Source organism: Alligator sinensis, unplaced genomic scaffold, assembly GCF_000455745.1.
Source record: "Alligator sinensis unplaced genomic scaffold, ASM45574v1 scaffold1008_1, whole genome shotgun sequence".
NCBI classification, from domain to species: Eukaryota; Metazoa; Chordata; order Crocodylia; family Alligatoridae; genus Alligator; species Alligator sinensis.
Genome location: NW_005842013.1, coordinates 245,309 through 265,040, shown reverse-complemented (window position 1 = coordinate 265,040; position 19,732 = coordinate 245,309). Strand labels below are relative to the sequence as shown.

General features: G+C 50.0%; 1 protein-coding gene across 1 annotated transcript in view; it reads left to right on the top strand.

The window, feature by feature from the left end:
* MYO7A (myosin VIIA) overlaps window positions 1–19,732 on the top strand; it is a 108,257-nt gene that overhangs the window by 83,172 nt on the left and 5,353 nt on the right. Inside the window, exons 34-47 of the mRNA XM_006021952.2 lie at window positions 2,043–2,212; window positions 3,673–3,863; window positions 4,497–4,621; window positions 5,902–6,059; window positions 7,329–7,482; window positions 8,408–8,563; window positions 9,609–9,714; window positions 10,808–10,921; window positions 12,093–12,180; window positions 14,804–14,910; window positions 15,348–15,533; window positions 16,261–16,377; window positions 17,145–17,228; window positions 18,768–18,887. Of these exons, the coding sequence (XP_006022014.1) occupies window positions 2,043–2,212; window positions 3,673–3,863; window positions 4,497–4,621; window positions 5,902–6,059; window positions 7,329–7,482; window positions 8,408–8,563; window positions 9,609–9,714; window positions 10,808–10,921; window positions 12,093–12,180; window positions 14,804–14,910; window positions 15,348–15,533; window positions 16,261–16,377; window positions 17,145–17,228; window positions 18,768–18,887 (1,876 nt within the window). The remainder of the gene's footprint in view (window positions 1–2,042; window positions 2,213–3,672; window positions 3,864–4,496; window positions 4,622–5,901; window positions 6,060–7,328; window positions 7,483–8,407; window positions 8,564–9,608; window positions 9,715–10,807; window positions 10,922–12,092; window positions 12,181–14,803; window positions 14,911–15,347; window positions 15,534–16,260; window positions 16,378–17,144; window positions 17,229–18,767; window positions 18,888–19,732) is intronic.

Genomic DNA, 19,732 nt, shown 5'->3' with positions numbered 1-19,732 from the left:
AGGTCTTTGGGAAAAAAAGGCCCGCCTCACTGGCTGCAGCCAGTGGAGACTGCCCAAATCACTGAGGCTCTCCGAATCATTTCCGAATCAATTCAGACCTTTTAACTGGTCCCGGATTCGATACAGATTTGGAGATTTGGCCACCAAATCGGGCCAAATCTCCTCCGAACCATAGATTCATATGAATCTATGAATCAATCAGCACCCGAAGCTTCACATAGCCCTAAACACATTTAGTGTTTAGACATTTAGTGTCTAAACATGGATTTGATGTGGGAGCAGTTCACTCACAAGTAAATTACTCATGAGTAAACTCTCCCAGGCAGGTGTCTACACGTGCAAGGAAGCTGGAGTAGATTTGCTGCTGGCAGCAAACTGCTTCCAATTCCTAGGGCCCTGCAATGGGCCCCTGCTGCCACTAGGGGAGCTCTAGGCCCCTCCTGGGTGCTAGACTGGGGGCTGACAGGGAGTACGGGGCCAGGAGACAGCTGCCTCCTGGTTGGGGCTTGGACATTACACCCTGCCCCGGGGACTGCCTGCTGCCGAGGCAGGGACAGTGTCCACCTGCCCTTGCAGTAGGGAGCTCCTGGCCTCAGCTTCCCAATCAGGGGCAGGGGATTTGGAAAGAGCTGCAGGGGAGAGGGTCGCTGCTAGCTGCCCCACTGGTGGATTGGGGCAGGGGGCTGGGACCTATCCCACCTCTGTCTCTCTTTCCAAGCCCTATTCCTCGATCACCTACTTCCAAGCCCTTGCTCTGGTCACAGGGCCGGCACTAGGAGAGCCTTGTCTCCCTGTGCCAGCTCTCTGACCACGGGGAGATCTCTCAGTGCAGGCCCCACAGTCACAGATAAGAATCTCCCAGCACCAGCCCTGCAGTTGCTCTGGCCCTGAAGTCGCAGACCTGATGCTGGGAGATAAGGATCTCCCAGCACCCTGCTCCCTAATTGTAATCTTGGAGCAGGGGGCTTAGAACTTCCTCCTGCCGGGGCAGGGGGACATAGTCCCCACCTGGGCTCCAGTGGCAGAGCCACCTCAGCAGCAAGCAGCTCCCAGGGGCAGGGAGCAATCTTCCACCCCCTGGTGGCCAGCTGATCAGGAGCAGATTTGCTCCCGATCAGGCATTTACATGAGCACTGCTGTGTAGTAAGTAATTGCAAGTAAATTTGCTGCTTACAGTTGTAGGTAGCAAATTTACTCACGGTTAGAGAAGTTTAGTGTGCAGCAAGCATATGCACATGCAGACAGTCTTACTGCATAGTGAACTATGCTATTGTGTAGTAAAACGTGTAGATGCACTTCCTGAGTTCCTGAAAAACCATTCACGCAAATGGTGAATGGGTCACCTTGTCTTTCACTGATTCTTGTGACTTAGTCTTAAGGCTGAGATGATGGTGTATTACAAAAGTGGATGTGTTAATGGCTTTTCAGGGACTCAGAAGAGTGCATAGGATCACAGTGAAGTGTCTAAGCTCATATAAGCACCTAACAGATGGAATGGGACCTGGCCCCATAACTTTTTATTTAGTACCAACCACTGGATTTCACATCTGATTCTAGGTACGCTCAGCTTTTTCCCCTGTGTTCAGGCAATAATTCTTTTCCCCCCTCTTCTGCATCATGCCTTCTCAGATGAAAACAACTATCCATCCAGCATGATAAATAAAAATGGCCTGTGATCTGCAGCATGTATCAGATAAAATTATCATAGTGGTTTCCTTCAGACTGAAAGTCTGTGAATCTCTTTCAGCATAGCAATAGGCCCAGGTTTTCATAGCAAGCCAGCTTAATTGTGTTGGCAAGTGTGCAACACTTAATTGCGTTGGGGTGGGGGCGGGCAGATCTGAGATGCTCACAAGTCTGGAAGTGTTTATATACAGGGGAGCCCACGTTGACCATGTTCAGTACATGACTAGATTTACAAGGGTCAGTTTGTCCTGGCAACAGCTACAGATGCAAATTTGCTGATTAATTGGGGACCTTTGCCTCCTGATGTCTGTATGCTGCACTTTTACTTAATGTGTTTCCAACACTCCCTGTTTTAGAGGGGGAAAGCTCCAAGGGCAGAGCTTCACCATGGCCACCATTAAAGGGGATGAATACACCTTCACCTCCAACAATGCAGAGGACATCCGAGACCTTGTGGTGATCTTTTTAGAAGGACTAAGGAAAAGGTCAAAATATGTAGTCACTCTCCAAGACAACCCAAATCCCGGTGAGTACGCAGACCAAGCCAACTCTGGCTGTAGGATGATTGACGTTTCCAAGGGCACCATGGAGGGCCTCCTGCTTTGAACCTCAGGTGCAATGTCTTTATATAAGACATGCTCAGGAGTCTACTTGGTGGTTTGCTGAGTGTATTGTCTGTCAGTCCCCACTGTCTCTAAAATGGACCCCTGGGAAGAACTGTTTGGATTCACTGTTTGGTTTCCCTTCCAAGGAAAGGGCCTGGCAAGACATTTTGTTTATCCTTCTTCCAAACCGAGTGTGGATGTCTTTCTAAAATCTGTGTCCTACCTCAGCCATAGCGGGTAGCCTTGAGGTTACTGGGCGCATCTACATGAGACATCTACTCAGGAGTAGACTAATTAGCTCCGCAGTAAATATCTCATGTCTACATGTACGGCCCTATTAGGCTGCAGGAAACGAATAAACTCAACATTAGTGTAGTACTCGGAAATACGAGTATTATCCTGCTGTAGCATTTTTTACTCCACAGCAGCACACGTGTAGACACTGACATGAGGATTGGCTGAGACATGAGGATGTTTCAGTGCAGGGCTGCCTGCCAGCTACCCCTGCACTGGAGCACCTTCATGCCCCAGCCAGCCCCTCTGCAGCATGTCGAGCCAGGTCAGAGCAGCCGTGGGCTGGCAGGCTGACCCCCAGGCCCTCGCCAGACCGGTCTGCTCTGACCCAGCTCAACATTGTGCAGTCCCAGGCTCACATTCAAATGGTGCACCCAGGGACAATAAGCTCCAGCATGATACGCACCATTATTGCTGCATGCTCATAGACATGCCCACTGTGACTGAAGGGAGCCACTTCTTGCAAAAGCTCATCCACCTCTGACTTAGTTAGTCTATAAGGTGCAAATCTACCCTGCCTTCTCCACCATACAAATCCGATTCAATGGTTGTCATTGTTTCTGCTGGCCTGAAAATCTTCAAACCAATGCAAGATGTCCATTGGGCAGGGTTCTTAAAAGTGCCCAAAGGTGTGACGTACCTAATTCCTGTCAGAAGCCAATGAGATTTGGCATCTTATCTCTCTTGGGCTCCTTTGAAAAGCCCAGCCTTGGTGTTTCTGTGGGTGTGTCCGCACTGCAATAGGAGGCAGGATTGTAGCACAGACAGACATAGTTTTAACTTGGCTATCAGCACTGCGAGCGTTGGCACAGGTGGTACGAGCCCTTCAAGGACCCTGGGTGCTTAGCTGGGAAACCGCTATTGTTGCCAACCCCATGCTGTGGTGGTGGCACGACTGACCACCACATCAGCGTATCCCTATAACTGACCATTTGTACAGAGTGTTTATGTAGCAGTCTCCTCACAGCTCTTTGTAGGATCAGATATACCTGTGACAGGTGCATGGGATATGCAGCTAGGCAGACCTGTAGCCAAACAGATTACTCCAAAGGGACTTTGAAAATAATCGTGGCCTTTTCTCTTGCAGTGGGAGAAGAATCTGGATTCCTCAGCTTCCTTAAAGGAGACCTGATCATTCTGGACCAAGACACTGGAGAGCAAGTAATGAACTCAGGATGGGCTAATGGCGTCAATGAAAGGACCAAACAGAGAGGAGATTTCCCAACAGATTCTGTTTATGTTCTGCCTACTGTCACCATGCCTCCTCTGGAGATTGTGGTAAGCCCCCCTACTGAAAGACGCAGCTTAGTATGGCTCTCCTACAGAGCCCACTGAAGCCAAAAGGAGCCTTTCCATGGTCTTCAGAGAGCTTTGGGTCCAGCCCATCATCTCACTGATGGTGAAGATGATGATGATGCTATGAGAAGAAGAATGACTAAGGCAGCTGGCAGGTCATTGCAGGAAGAACCAGACGTCATCTGCCCGCATTGAACTATCAGCTTTTCCAGCTTTTCCAGTTTGAAAACCACTTGCTTTTGACTTTGAAAATGCATGAATTTCTTAGATAAATAGTGAAGTCTGTTTGTTTAATGGTATAATGGACTGGGAAGTGGGTCGGTGCAAAAGTGTAGGGCAGCGAGGATGGTCAACAAGACCTTCTCTCTGTTGAGGTATGGTTGAGGCTATGGGAACCTTAGACACCTATTGTGTTAATAATTAAGAAATGCCTGAGGATGAGCAATCACTCTGATATTGAGTGCAGGTGCTGATCATTCATTTCAAGCTAAGAGCTGTTGTTTTTCATTATTGGGTCATTTGCTCTTTTCATACCATGTCTGCGTCACCTCTCTAGATACGCCAGCATTCATCCACCTGAAACACGTTGAATAATGGAGAGTCTTTGTTCACTAGGCACTTGTCACGATGACCCCTGACCAGAGGCAAGATGTCATTCGATCAGCCCAGCAGTCAATTTCGGACAGCGAAGAAAGGGTGAAGCCGTACACCTTGGAAGAATTTTCCTATGATTATTTTAGGTGACACTTTACCACTCTCCTCTTCACAATGGGTAGCAGGCAGGAGTTTCTTCCTGAGGCAGAGCAGATTCAAACCCTTCTCTTCAGAAGTACAGGGGGAAAGCTTTAGAAATCATCTTGTGCATTGCTTTGTGTGGCTACAGCTCATGCTTTAAGGCAGAGCTGTTCAGCTTTGGAGCGGTGGGGGGCCACGCATTGCATGGCCCTCGCAGCACACTGCCAGCACCAGCCCCTGTCTTGCCACACGAGTGACCCTTACTGAGCAGGCACCTTAGGCACCTCCATGCTTCAGGCTCCCTGAACCATACAGATGGACCCACCCTGCTTCCAGGGGTGCAGGCAGGAAGCAGAACCCAGAGGAGGGACAGGGAGCCCAGAGATGCTGGCAGCAGCAATGTGAGGGGCAGCGCCCAGGTGGGAACCTGTAAACTGCAAATTAGCCCCTCATCTCCCATGTGCAGCCCACGGGCCACGAATTAGCCCAGCCTGCTTTGGGATGTTACATTCTGTATAATCTTTGCAGAACAGCAGAAGTTAGTAAGGCCTTTTCCATGTTAGGCACAGCAGAGGGATAACTAGGTGCAATTATCTGTGTTCCCCTCCGGCCTTAAAATCTGTGAATTGCCTTCGCAGCATGACATTGCAGTTGGCAGGTGCATTATCGTGGGGACCTTCCTCTTGGCTCCAAAGAATTAGGAGACAGCCTGCTGCAAATTTCCAAATCCCAGCTCACAGACAGCCCAGCCATTAGTCTAATCCAGTTTGGCAAGTCCCATGTGCAACCATGATGTGTTGGCAGTAGTTGAATTTCAGACTGCAATGCCTGCTGGGCTGACCAGTATGGCTTCCTTGTTTCTTCTGTCTGCCCATCTGTCCATGTGCATTTGTTGGCTGCTATCTTGGACTGTAAGCTCTCTGGGGCAGAGACTACACTTTCATCGTGTGCTTATGCAGCACATAGGGTGATGTAACCCTGGTCTATAATTGATACACGTAATAAATTGACATCCATTTTTATTTTAGAGTAATAAAAATAACTACTGTCTAGAGCTGCAGCCTGATACTCAGTTTAGGCTGATCCACTGACCACTGAAGTTGAAGGAATAACTCCTATAAATGTCAGTGAATACCAGGAGTGCCCAGGTGTAGAGCTGGGGGCCTTATGTTGGGTGTCTGAGTTCAGAAGACAGGTGTGGGCAGCTTTCCCAGGTTCAAGCCCAGCTAGTCCTGGGAGGGATATCATCACAGCTGTTTTTTCTGTACTTTGCTGTCACCACCAGGCCGCCTCCCAAGCACACCCTGAGCCGGGTGATGATCACCAAGAACCGAGGGAAAGACAAGCTGTGGTGCTACACGCGGGAGCCAGTCAAGCAGCCCTTGCTGAAGAAAATCCAGGGCAGCGAGGAGCTGTCCCAGGAGGCCTGCATGGCATTCATTGATATCCTTCCCCTGCAGAAGAAAACAATCTATCCCATCAGGGCAAACACATCGTGGGCCTGAACCACAGTCCATGAAGTCAGTGGAACAATTCACAGTGACTGCAGTGAGCTGTGGGTCATGCACCGTAAGGCTTGACACAAGTCAGAATAATTAGAAACAGAAGCAAACCTAATCCTGGCCCCAAATGGCCCTGAACTCGAAGGGCCTGTCCAAATGCAAACAGGGATAGGTCCAGGTTTTGCAAAGGATCTTTACCCTTATACATGCCTTGCTCCAAACCTACATTGAAGTATTTTTGGTGTCTAACACTAAGCATCCAGATTTCACACTGGAGCCATTCAATAATAAGAACAACAATAATAACAATAATCCAAATGAGAGGACATTTTTGTGATTTTTTTTTGTGATTTTTTTTTCCCCCCCTGGTTCCCCACACATCACAAGATAATTCATAACATTGCTACCAGCTATAGTATGCAATGCCATATGTACTTGCAGGCTACAAATACTGTTCCTCTAAAAAATAGCCACCCAAAATTGTGGGGGTGCATTTTAAGCAAGGAATATGATTTCCGTGCTAGAAGGGAGACATCGGGCACTGAACTGGCTGCCAGGGGCTGGCCCCCTCCCAGCTGCAGACAAGAGGGATGCAGCCTACTAGTCCACAAAAATCTGGAGTTTTTGCCCTGTCACAGCCACTGCCAAATTTTGGCTAAAAGCTGCTGCCAATTTGGCCATGGCTATGACAGAGATAAGCCTCTAGCTTTTGGGTGAATAGGAAACGGTTGGAAATTAGACTCTGCCCCTCCTCCATGTGGCCAAAATGTAGTCACGATTTGGGGGGGGGGGGGGAATTCTTTGTTCTGCCTTCCCAAAGCAAGGTGCATGTCTTGTTTAGTATGCAAGAAAATACAGTAGTTGCAATAAAACGTCCTGGGCCAGTTCTTTAATGGATGTAAATCCATGTGCCTTTATTGGTCACTAACATGAGCTGAAGATGTGGTCCTTCATTATACTACTTCGGTGGTGCTTTCATGGTCAGATGAAGTAGCAGCAGCCTTTCTCAGACTATGTATTCACCCATGCCAAGTCTCTGCAGCTGGTGACACCTGAAGAGGAAAGTTTGCAATTGAAAGGGTTGCTGTACTCTGTACCACTATAATGCAGCCACCACTGGGGTGACAGGTAGGACCCCTATAATTGGGTTTTTGGCAGAGTTAGCTCCCTAAGCCTCCTCGCTAGCCTGTCCTTAACTGTTGCCATGCACCTGTGCTCAAGTATATGGGGGACTACCCATCCAAAAGAACCCGCTCAGTCAACGAGCTAACGGACCAAATATTTGAAGGCGCCTTGAAGGCTGAGCCCCTGAAGGATGAGATCTACTGCCAGGTCCTCAAGCAGCTCACGGACAACCACATTAAGTAAGCGCACAGCCCTTCCCTGGGTCCTGTTGCTGTGGGTGTTCAGGACAGAGCGTGGGATTGCACGAGGGCGGATGGGTCTTCAAGTCTCCCTGGCCCCTTGAAAGACTTTTAACATTGTTTTATCTCAGCTGGTGATGCACACATTTGTCTGTCTGCTCTTGAGATATTGCTTCCCCTTCAGTCCTGCCTCCCAGCTGGAGATGTTTCCTCCTCAGTGGATGTTATCCCATTTAATATGACCTATATTTCTACCTGTTCTCTGTCACAACTGGCACCCTCGCCCCCAGCACCTTCTCTGCCACCTGCACCTGTAATCTGGGCATCACCCCTGATTCCTCCCTCACCACGACAGAGTCTGAATCTTGCAATCCCAGAAACAATGCCAAGATCCAGTCTCTGATTTCATAGATATTAGGGCTGGAAGGGACCTCGCGAGATCATCGGGTCCAGCCCCCTGCACCAAGGGGCAGGAAGTCAGCTGGGGTCACATCACCCCAGCAAGATAAGCACCCAAGCATTTCTTAAAGGTATCCAGAGTAGGTGCTTGCACCACTTCTCAGGGGAGTCTATTCCAGACTCTGGAGACTGGATGTGCACAAAGCCACCCCCTGTTCTTATATCAGCTCTGCCTTTCCATGCCACTTTTAACCTCCTTACGGACGTCGGCACCTATGTTGCAGGGCAGGAGATGAACAAGAAGCTTCCAGGTTTCATCTCTTTCGAAAGCCCCCCGTGCCATTCTGGGAATTTAGAGATGACCTTAAAGTTGGGCGAAATCACATCGGTAGCCACTCTCTTGCCCTTTTCACTCTGCCAGAGCAATGTTAAAAGGGACATAATATAATAGAGAAACAGGCTCTTCAGTGACTGTGTGCTCCAGAAGTGAATGTTTGATCTTCCAGTTGGGTATCTTTTCCCTTAGGTATAGTGAAGAGAAAGGCTGGGAACTGCTGTGGCTGTGTACGGGCCTTTTCCCTCCCAGTAATATTCTCCTGCCCCATGTCCAGCGGTTTCTCCAGTCCCGGAAACACCACCCTCTCGCTGGCGACTGCATCCAGAGACTGCAGAAGGCACTGAGGTATGGTGCTGAAAGCAGCTTGTCAACAAGTCATTTTGGGGGGTGATTTTTTGAAGGCAAGGGATGACAGTCAAGTGCCTGAGCTGTTGTCTTCCAGGGACCAGTCAGTTCTTAACAACCACTGGTGTCTTTGAAAACCCACTTTTACCTTTCTGGTTCCCATGTGTGAAACGGGATGTAATGTTACCTACCATATTTCCTCACATACCATATGTGCCTTTTCCCCCAAAATTACGCCCCCCCCCCAATTGGGGTGCACGTCTTAAGTGGGGAAGCTGATTTTCTCCCTAGAATAGAAGCACCCCACTTTGATTCCTTCTCCCCTCGGCAGCAGCAGTGGCATTTCTAGTCAGGCAACTGAGAGAGTCAGTTGATTTAAAGGCTCATTGCTCTTCACTCCACAAGTGTTAATGATAGTCTCTTTTTTTTAATAGTCTCGATGGTCCACTAATCAAGTTAACCTTTCTTTGGGCAATTTTGCTGTCTGTTACCTGCTTCTAGTCTCTCTTCTGGAGATGGCTTTTAGCTCTTTTCAAAATTGTAGATCCCCTCGTGGAAACCAGTCTACAGCAGCAGCTAGGGATTCAGCTTTTGGTTAATCAGGAAAGGGCAGGTGAGTGAGCTGAAGATTAGGCTTTATCCCTAGTCTACGCAGCCGTAACTCTGGAGCAATTCTTTTTTCCTTCCTTCTGCCTTCCCCAAAACAAGGCACATGTCTTATTTGGAGGGATATGGTATGTGAGAAAATGTAGTACTTTCCTTTGATTAAGTATTTTGAATGAAAATTTACATAATAGTGTACTGTAGTATTGGACATCATATTATTCCCTGTTAGAAGTTAATATTTGCCTCTCAGCATCCAGGAAGCTGATTTGCTGCATTGCCTTCCTATCAGGATAAGTACAACAGAGAGCCTGTAGCATTGCGTTACCTTTCTGTTTGTTGAATCCACCTTTGCTTGCCCCAGCATGCTGTGGGGACTACAAGGGTATATCCACTGTGCTTTCTGGGATGCTGTTGCCATTGTAACCCTCCTGTTTTACAGGAATGGTTCCAGGAAGTATCCCCCCCATCTGGTTGAAGTGGAGGCAATTCAACACAAAACCACCCAGATTTTCCACAAAGTTTACTTCCCTGATGACACCGATGAGGTAAGCCTGCACACCTACAGGCTTGGCAATGCCAGCCTGACCAGCACTATGAATGAAAGGGACCTGGGGGTAATAATAGACCGTAGGATGAACATGAACATATGCACACAGTGCGACTCCGTAGCCAGCAGGGCTAGCAATACCCTGGCGTGCATCAATCGGTGCATCTCCAGCAAAACCAAGGAAGTGATTCTTCCGCTGTACTTGTCATTGGTGAGACCACAGCTAGAGTACTGCATCCAGTGCTGGGTGCCGCACTTCAACAAGGATGTGGAAAAGCTTGAGAGAGTCCAGAGAAGAGTCACCCGTATGATCAGAGGCTTGTGTGGCACCCATATGAGGAAAGGCTGAGGGACCTGGGACTCCTCAGCCTGAAAAAGAGGAGGCTGAGAGGGGACTTGGTAGTAGCTTATTGCTACATCAGAGGCGTACATCAAGGGCTTGGTGAACAACTGTTCACCAGGGCACCCTTGGGGAAAACAGGAGTAATGGTTGCAAACTCCTAGAAGACCGTTTCAGGCTCAACATTAGGAAAAACTTCTTCACAGGCAGGGTGTCCAGACTGTGGAATAAGCTCCCTCCAGAGGTGGTGCAATCACCTACCTTGGAAGTCTTCAAGAGTAGACTGGACGGTCACCTTGCTGGGGTCACTCGACCCCATCTGTCTTTCCTGCTTGGTGCAGGGAGCTGGACTCGATGATCTTCTCAGGTCTCTTCCAGCCCCTGACAATCTGTGAATGGAGGGGAAACCTAAATTCATCTCAGAGCAGACATCAGCTTTCTCTAACGAATGCCTCAAGTAGGCTAGCATCAGTTCTGGAGTGTTTAACCTTGGAGGAGGCAGGAGTGTGCTGGGTTTGGGAGGCTTCAAAGCCAAAAGGCAAGGTGGTGAGTGCTGCTCAGGTCTGCGAGGGGGACTGCAATCTGCTTATATGTAGGGCGGGCATCTCCTTTCCCACCTGGCACAAAAGACATTAGCATCTAGGGGATCCTGTGTGAGCCAGCATGGAGGCACTGCTAGGTTTTCTGGAGAGAGGGAGATGCAGAAATGAGGAAAGGGGCTGAGCTGTGGGTTTTTCCATCTGCACTGCAGGCATTCGAAGTGGAGTCCAGCACCAAAGCCAAGGATTTCTGCCAGAACATTTCCAACCGCCTGCTGCTGAAGTCCTCGGAGGGCTTCAGCCTCTTTGTCAAAATCTCGGACAAGGTGAGTGTCCCATGGAGGTAATGGGACAGCTCCAGGCGCTTGCCCGGCCACCTCCCCAGAGGGTGTAAATCGGTGGGGGGCCACTAAAAACAGTGGATCGGCACCAAGTTACACCGCTCCCAAGGAGTGCTGAACGCCTCCATGGGCCTGACCCCATTCAGGTGTCGGTTAATAGGTGCAGCCCAGCAGCCCTGTGCAAGCCAGAAGGGTTACTAATAGCTATATGGACAGCTCTTGTCAACCATAAAACTGGGCCTTAAGGCAGGGGTTATTGCTGATAGCATAACTGTACAGACGGGGTCGCATGCTCATTCCCAGGGAACCCGATCCCAGTGCAAGTCAGTGGGACTGCAACAGGCCAGGGTTGGACACTATGGCACATCCCATCCAACATCCCAACCCGATCCTGCCATCTCACCTGAGCTTTGTGGCAGTCCTGGAGTGGGTCAGGGTTACAGGGCCGAGCCGTTAATCTGTGCGGCATCTTGCCTGCTAATTATATCTGATTGCTTTGCTGGCGTCAGCAGTGCACAGGGCAGAGGGTCTGTTACAGAGTGCCAAGAAGAAGGCCATAATGTATAGTGCAATGAATAAATTAAAGCAGATCTTTATGAGAGCTAGAAAGAACAATGGGATTGTCAGCTGCCCAGGCAAAGGCATCCCAGCCCCTGTCATCCTATCTGCAATATTATATTTCCTTCTGGGCTAGAAGCACAGTCCGAGGTGATCAACAGAATAGCCAGGCCGCTGCAGAAACCAGTTTATGAGGGCTTGAATGAGCACAGGGTGTCCCAGAAGCTAGTGACTCAGGAATTAGAGAGAGCATCATAATGAAGAGAGATGAATGGTTTCAAGTTGAGCAAGAGGAGAAATGATGCATAACATCAGGCAAAGGGCACTGCTGAAATAGCATCAAGGAGATCTGTGGGTTCCTTAGATCTTAAAAACCAGCTTGGGTAAAATATACGAGAAGGAGTTATCCTCCAGAGTCAGAGGGAGGGATTCAGCTGGCCTGTGGCAAGAAGTAAGTCTGTGACTGCATCAAAAGAGACGCCAACATAAAAGAAAGTCTTGCTTCCTGCTTCAATCATGATTTAATTCAAATGCTGCTGATTTCCTGCCTCTGCAAGCAGGGCAGGTAGTGAATTTTTACTTGGTTGTATTTTCGTAGGTCATCAGTGTCCCAGAAGGAGACTTCTTCTTCGACTTTGTCAGACACCTTACAGACTGGATAAAGAAAGCAAGACCGGCAAAAGATGGTAATTATGGCATTTTGCAGTTCGTGCTGTCTCCTCTCCCTGGCACAAGGCTGGTCTGATGTCTCAGGGCCCTGGTAACCATTTAAAAGATGCTTCTCTTCCCGGTAGTTTATAAAGACTATACTGTCATGTGTTCAGCATCGTGCAATGTTTTGGGCTTGCAATTCTGCCTGTAAGAAAAGATCCGCTCGTATAAATTTACTCTTGGCTGCCTGGTTTCTCTGAGCAAGTGCACTTTAATCAACAACCAGTATTTCTCCAAGATCTAGCAACCTACACATTTAGTTAGAAAGTACTTAATTTTGCTTCAGGAGTCGATGTTACTGCCTTGTGGGGCCCATTAACTCTACTGGACCCACTCTAATCTTATTCCTATTTCCACTCAGGAGTCTCTAGGCATCATGGAAGGGGAGGGGATCTCAGGAGACCTTGTAGTCCTAGCCCTTGCTAAAGGCAGAATCATGTCTGTCTAAACCATCCCAACAAAGTCTTTATCTAACCAGCACCTAAAATCTCCCAGTGAGTGAAACCCCACAGCCTCTCTAGGCAGTCTGCCCCAGTGCGTAACCACCCTTGTAGTTAGAAAGGTCTTTCTGCTGCCCAGGCTAAACATCCCTTCTTGCAATTTAAGCTCATTCCTTCTTGTCCAGTTTTCCACGAACCCGGAGAACAAGCGATTGCCGTCTTCTTTCTAGCAGTCCTTGTTTTGTATTTGCAGCCTGTTATCAAATCCCCGCTCAGTCTTCTCTTCTCCAGACTAAATCATCCTGATTCTTCTCACCTTCTTCAGGTGTCAGGTTTTCTAGACTTTAACTCATTTCTTCTCTGAACTTTCGCCACTTTGTTCACATCTTTTTTTTTTTTTTTAATTATGATGCTTAAAAGTGGGCTCAGGATCCAGGCAGGGCCTCACCAATGCTGAATAGAGTGAAAATGTTGCATTCGGCCCTCCTGTTAACACATCTCTGCCTGCTACGTGCACTTATTTTTGAAGCAGTATTATACTGTCAGCTCATCCTGAGCTTGTGACCCACCATAACCCCCATATCCTTCTCTACAGTACTGCAGCCTAACCGGTTGTTCCCCAGTTTGTATTTGGGCATTTGATTGTTCCTTCCTAAGTGCAGGACTTTGCACTTGTCCTTATTGAATTTCATTCTGCTTTTTTCAAACCATTTTTCCAATTTGCAAGGCCATCATTCTGTTCTCTTATGGATCTGCTAAACCACACAGCTGGAAGTCATCTGCTAATGTCATAAATAACTTCTAGTTCTCTGACCTTATTCCCATTACATCTTGCCTTAGTCTGAGGGAACTACTTGGTTGCACCACTAATTTCCCTCTTACAACCTTGCTAGATTCCCATCTTCCTTCTGCTGCATAAGCCTTTTTTCAAAATTGTGATCCTCGCTCCTCTGGGCTTTTGTTTCCATCCATCTTTCACCTTAGTTTAAAACCTTCTTCAGTAGATTAGCATATCTATGAGCAAAGATGCTCTTCCCCTTCTTTATTAGGCAACGGTCATCTCAGCTTTCTGCAGGTCGTCTTCTTAGGATGCCACCTCATGGCTGACGAAGCCAGAGCTCTACAGGCCACATTGTACAACCGTACATTGATCTCTAGGATACAAGTGTCCCTTCGCAAGCTGGACCAGTGACTGGAAGGAGAAGTGAAAACTAAACCTATGCCCCTGTCTCACGCCCTCCAACCCAGAGCTTTGTAGTCACTCTTGATCTGTTCTGGATCAAACCTGGCAGTAACATATAGAGGAGCAGCATATGGGGTTAATAGTCAGAGGACTGGATGAGTCTTGGCAAGAATCAGGGATGTTTTGTGATTGTACAGGTCGGGAGGACTGAGGGCTGCCCGGTCAGAAGGGGCTGGACCATGACATTGAGGAGTGCCTTCCCCTGGAGCAGCAGTATAGCTAGGGTGGGGCAAATGGGGCACCAGCCCCTGGCACTGATGTAGAGGGGTCACCAGTATGGTCCGCTCCCCCCAGGAGTCTTTCCACAGCAGGCAGACGTGGCCAGTGGGAGCTGGGCAGGGGAGTGCCATGACCAACAGTGCATCTGGTGGAGGAAGATGGGTGGCAAGACACCCCTTTCACCTGGGGGGCTTTGCCATGGGAGGGTCATCCCTGCCAATGCAGGTAGGAGAGGGTGAACGAGGCACCAGGACAGGCCCCCAGCACTGCTGCCTCTCCCTTCCTGGCAGCACCCCAGCCCATGCAGTAGCAGCTGCCACTCAAGTGAGGAAAGCCCAGGCAGGTAAGACTCCTTTCCCTCCCCCACCCCCCACCGCTCTCCAGGAGTCTCCTTTCTTCACTACACCCCCACACCCACCGGGGACTGAAAAAAACATCAACTTCTGCCACGGAGACAGATGTTTCCTGGGTATCTGTGGCTGCTGTTCAGACTTCATCACATGTAGAAACCCGCATCATTCAGACAGACACTCTGCAGCTTTCAGCAGGTGGCTTTAGAGCCATCGCACTTCTGTTCCCCTGCTTTAGCCCTGCTGCTTTTCCAGTCCCAGACTGCAAGGAGAGTCTCTGGGATGGTGGTGAAAGCTGCCATCTAGTGATCCAAGCATCTATTACAAGCCTGATTCCTTTCTCCAGGTATAGTGCCTTCTCTCACCTACCAAGTGTTCTTCATGAAGAAACTGTGGACAAACACCATGCCTGGCAAGGATCCCATGGCTGACTCTATTTTCCACTATTATCAGGTACACCATGAGCCTGCAATGACTGGGGGGACCTCAGTTGACTCCGAAAATTGGTAATGGTTGTAGCCATGATATCCAGAAATGTTGGACTCAGGCTTGTTTCAAAGGCGGGGAGCAAGCTCACGGGAGCACCAGTTGTATCCAACATCCCTTGCCCTGGCCTCTGATGGCCAGGCCAGGGGTCTCGACTGGGGGATTGCAACCTCCAAGGGGGCACCACTGCCCTGCCTTTCCCCAGCCACTCCCTGCAGGATGGAAAACCCCTGCACTAGTGCCACTAGCCTCTGAGCTACCTTTGGCTTCCATGAGCAATTACCTCTTGGGACAAGCCAGCATATCCTTTCAAGTAGCCACCCTCTCCTGGGACACACAGTCATTTAGGAGGTGCTGGGTGATGGCAGCCGCCCCATCATGCTGCCAATGGCTTTCTTGTGCAGGAATTGCCCAAGTACCTGCGGGGCTACCACAAGTGCAGCCGGGAGGAGGTCTTGCAGCTGGCCGCGCTCATCTACCGTGTGAAGTTCGAGGACGACAAGTCCTACTTCCCCAGCATACCCAAGCTCTTGAAGGAGCTGGTGCCTCAGGACCTCATCCGGCAGCTCGCTCCAGATGACTGGAAACGGGTGAGCCACACTAAGCCATTCCCATGGCCCAACTCCTGGATATTCTTGTGTAACAGCGGTCATCTTACTCAGCTAAGGTTTCTGCTTGGGGCTGTACCATCCTCAGGGCCTCTACTGATCAGCCACAGCAAGGGAACCAGTAGTGCACCCCACCGAGGGGCTACACTTGCACCCTCTGTAGCTGTTACTACTAGCAGAAGAGAGGCCTTGCTACGGTCACTGTCCCAATGTGTGCAATGACACACAAGCACTCAGGAGAAGACAGCCTATACCCCTTTGCATGTACATGCAAGCCAGACAGGGAGGGAGAAAGGGATATTGATGCTTCCCATTTCCCAGGGGGAAAACCGAGGTGTCTGGAGCCACAAAAGTGCTTAGCACATCAGAGCTGGGAACTGACCCACAGCTCCTGTAGCTTAGGTTCATTCCTCCTCCACTAGACCACTCTGCTTCACAGCAGCAAAAGCCCTTAGGAAACAAATGAAACCTCCACAGTCTGAAAGCCCTACAGACTCCCTACAGGCATGTTTCTATCAGCTTAATGGCTGATACCCAGAGGAGTGCCCAGCGGCTCTCCATTAACACAGAAGACTTGATGGCGAAGTTTTGTGGTTTCTGGTAGCACCCATAAGCTCTCTATGTAACCAGCTGCCCTTTGCATTAACACATCAGCATTCTTGGTGGCCTCGGGAGCCCTGTGATAGCCCCCGTGTGCTTTCTGTTGCAGTCCATCGTGGCATATTACAATAAGCACGCGGGTAAATCGAGAGAAGATGCCAAGCTTGCCTTCCTGAAGATTGTCTTCAAGTGGCCTACGTTTGGATCAGCTTTCTTTGAAGTGAAGGTACAGGGAGGGAGGAGCGGGGACACAGGGAAATGGTGGGCTCCACAATCCCTCTCCAGGTGTGTGCTGGAAGGGGGAGCCGTGGAGGACCTCTCTTGCAGCGACCTGGGGTCACAGCAGAGGTTGCCAGGGGGCACAGCAATCAGAAACTCACTTTAGCAGAGCAGGACCTCATCTCACTCCTCTTTACATCCCCAGATGGCACTTGTCATAGGCAGCATCTGGGCCATCAAGGCATCAGTCCTTACTTGCAGTCCAGCACAGAGAAGGGAATGATGGCATCCACATTTTACCAACAGGGGATTAGGGTGCAGGACAGTTTGGGCCTCTGGCTGGGACTTGGGTTCCACGCTGGGTCAAACATCTTCTGCCAGGACTGACCAGACTAGGAGCAAAGCCAGGCAGAGCAAAGGGAAATGCTCAATTTAGCCCAGGGCACAAGGGCTGTGAAGAGAGAGGGGCCAGCTGGAGCTTTCCACCATGCCCCAGTGTCACTGGACCAGTTCCCTTCCCCGCTGCCTCCAACAGCAAACCCAGGAGGGGAAGGAACAGAAAAGCACAGAGCTTGAAGCCACCAATAACTTCCTTCTTCACTCACTTGGGTGCACATGGGCGGGTTGAGGGTCAGTAATTAACTGGACGGCTCTCCCCGTACCAGCAAAGAGGCTCTGATTCACTTGAAGTTTCTCTGAAGAATACCCCTGAGCACCGAAACCACTCTTGTTGCTCTTTCTGTTCCCCCTGTCACGTCATGTCCTTTATTACAGCAAACCACAGAGCCAAATTACCCAGAGATCCTTTTAATTGCCATCAACAAGCATGGAGTCAGCCTCATCGATCCCAAAAACAAGGTGAGCTGGGCACCGTGGGCAAGGAATGGGCTGCAAGGGGCAGGACATCCTGCTACAGTCAATGTCCTGTTGTGTGCGGTGACATATAGGCACTTAGGACAAGATGGTCCATGCCCTAGGCATTTACATGCTGGCTGGACTGAGGGAGGGAGAAAAGGAGATTTATTATCCCCATGCTAGGCCCATGTTCCCAAACCTGTTGTGGGGAGAAAGGCCTGGAGGGGCCGCAGAAAAGCAGCCTGATTGTCAAAGGTACAGGGCAGTGTGTAATGGGATGTGCCCAACTGGGGACATGACAGCTGTGCTTCCCCCCCAAAAAACAATCATTACCCCAGGTCCTAAGGGGATACAGAAGGTGGGGTGAAAATCCAGATCTGTATTCATTGCACCAGCATTTCTGGGGCTCTTCAGCTTGAGGTGGGGTTCGCTGTGGCTCCTGCCAGCCTTTAGGGGTGGTAACACTGACTGCTAGCCATGTAGTCTCCCTTTGGACAATACAGTGCAGTAGTCCATGTGCTCAGTGGGGTACCCCAGAGGAGAGCAGGGCCCTGTCCCCATCTCTTCCCCCTCCTCAGCAGGGCCTGCGGCTCTCGACTGCGTGAGGTTTGGCCTCACCTTATGGTGCCTCTGGAAAAGACGAGAGGTTTGGCTCCCATGCATCCAGGACCCTAAATAGGAGAGGACCATCAGGCTCTGCAACAGCCACTGCATTCATTGTGACACCTTAGTTGCAAGGATGTGTGTAACCTGCATCTGCAGCTTGGCTACACGATGACACAATAACTCTGCAAGCCCCCTCGACTGCCGATGGGGGAGAGGGGGATGTAGGGAGGCCTGAGAGGCTATAAACAGGCTTCTCCGGGTGAAATAGAGACCTGGAAAATTGAATACAAGCACAACATCCAGCCACTAAGATGTGTTATGCAATTGTCCTTCGAGAGGAGGAGGGTGGGGACTGCCCATGCACCATCACCAAGCCTGAGTAAAGCACTAATTCCTTCCCCAGCCCTTCCATGTTAGGGAGCCGTGGATCCGGCCCAAGGAGAGCCGGCCTCCGTGAGCTCCTATGTACGACATTCACCCCTCCCATCCCATCAAGTCCAGCCTCCTGTCTCCCGCACGAGTTCAGAGCAAGTGTCTGAAACACAGCAGTCTTTTCCTCCTGATTTCTCAGGGAATGGGCATATGGTCAGGTCGTCGCTGGGGTGCTAATACTGCATGTCAGCTGCCTGTGTGCACTCCCCAACCCATGTCAAGTGGGAAGAGGTTTACCCCTCAGTAATAAAAGTGGGATCGGCAGCCTTGCTTTTATCACAGGATAAGAGCCTACATGCAGGCAGTGATGGTAAAGCAGCTGACATGCTGGCTTCCCTTGCAGTAGCTGGCTCTTGTGCTCAGCACCCTTAGGTGGGGCGGCTGGGTTCCACTTTCCCACCTCCATAAATGTTCCTGGGTCTTTGTGGTGGAAAATGCCGAAGGACGGGATTAAGATGCAGCTATCAGGATGCACTAAGTAGTCTGTGCTTCTGCCCCTGGCAGGATATCCTCATCACTCACCCCTTCACCAAGATTTCCAACTGGAGCAGCGGCAACACGTACTTCCACATCACCATTGGCAACCTGGTGAGGGGGAGCAAGCTGCTCTGTGAGACGTCCCTGGTAAGAAGAGTTGGGGCAATGTGGGGAGAAAAATTTTGCCTTGTGGAAGAGAACGGCACGTTTCTAGAACTGGCCGGGTTTAAAGTGGCTGGTCCAGGCTGCTCAGAGAGTGGGAGGGATGGAGACAGATTGAGAGGAAGAAAGGCACAGTGGTCGGACATGCATAATACAGCACATGGCAGCATGTATATCAGCACAGGGTGGAGCTAATGATCTGCTCACGGAGGCCAGGCCCGCCCATGGGGCAAGTGGGGGAAGCTCTTGGAGAGGATCATCAAGGAGCACATCTGTGGGGGCCAGCAGGGGAGATCATGCTCAGGAGTAATCAGCATGGCTTCATCAAAGGCAGGTCCTGCCAGACCAACCTGATTGCCTTTTATGACCAAGTAACTAAATCCTTGGATGATGGTGTCGCCGTGGACGTAGTCTTTCTGGACTTTCAGAAGGCCTTTGACACTGTCTCTCACCCCATCCTCATCAATAAATTAAGTGACTGCGGCACTGATGCCTGCACAGTTGGATAGGTAAAAAATTGGCTGATGGGGCGCACCCAGAGAGTAGTGGTGGACGGGTTGTACTCAACCTGGCAAGATGTGAGCAGTGGGGTCCCCCAGGGCTCGGTCCTCGGGCCCGCACTGTTTAACATCTTCATCAGCGACTTGGACGAGGGGGTGGAAAGCACGCTGTCCAAGTTTGCTGATGACACTAAGATGAGGGGCGAGCTGGACACACTTGAAGGGAGAGAGAGGCTGCAACTAGATTTAGACAGACTACAAAAGTGGGCAGATGAGAATAGGATGGGGTTCAACGTAGACAAATGCAGGGTGCTGCACCTTGGGAGAAGG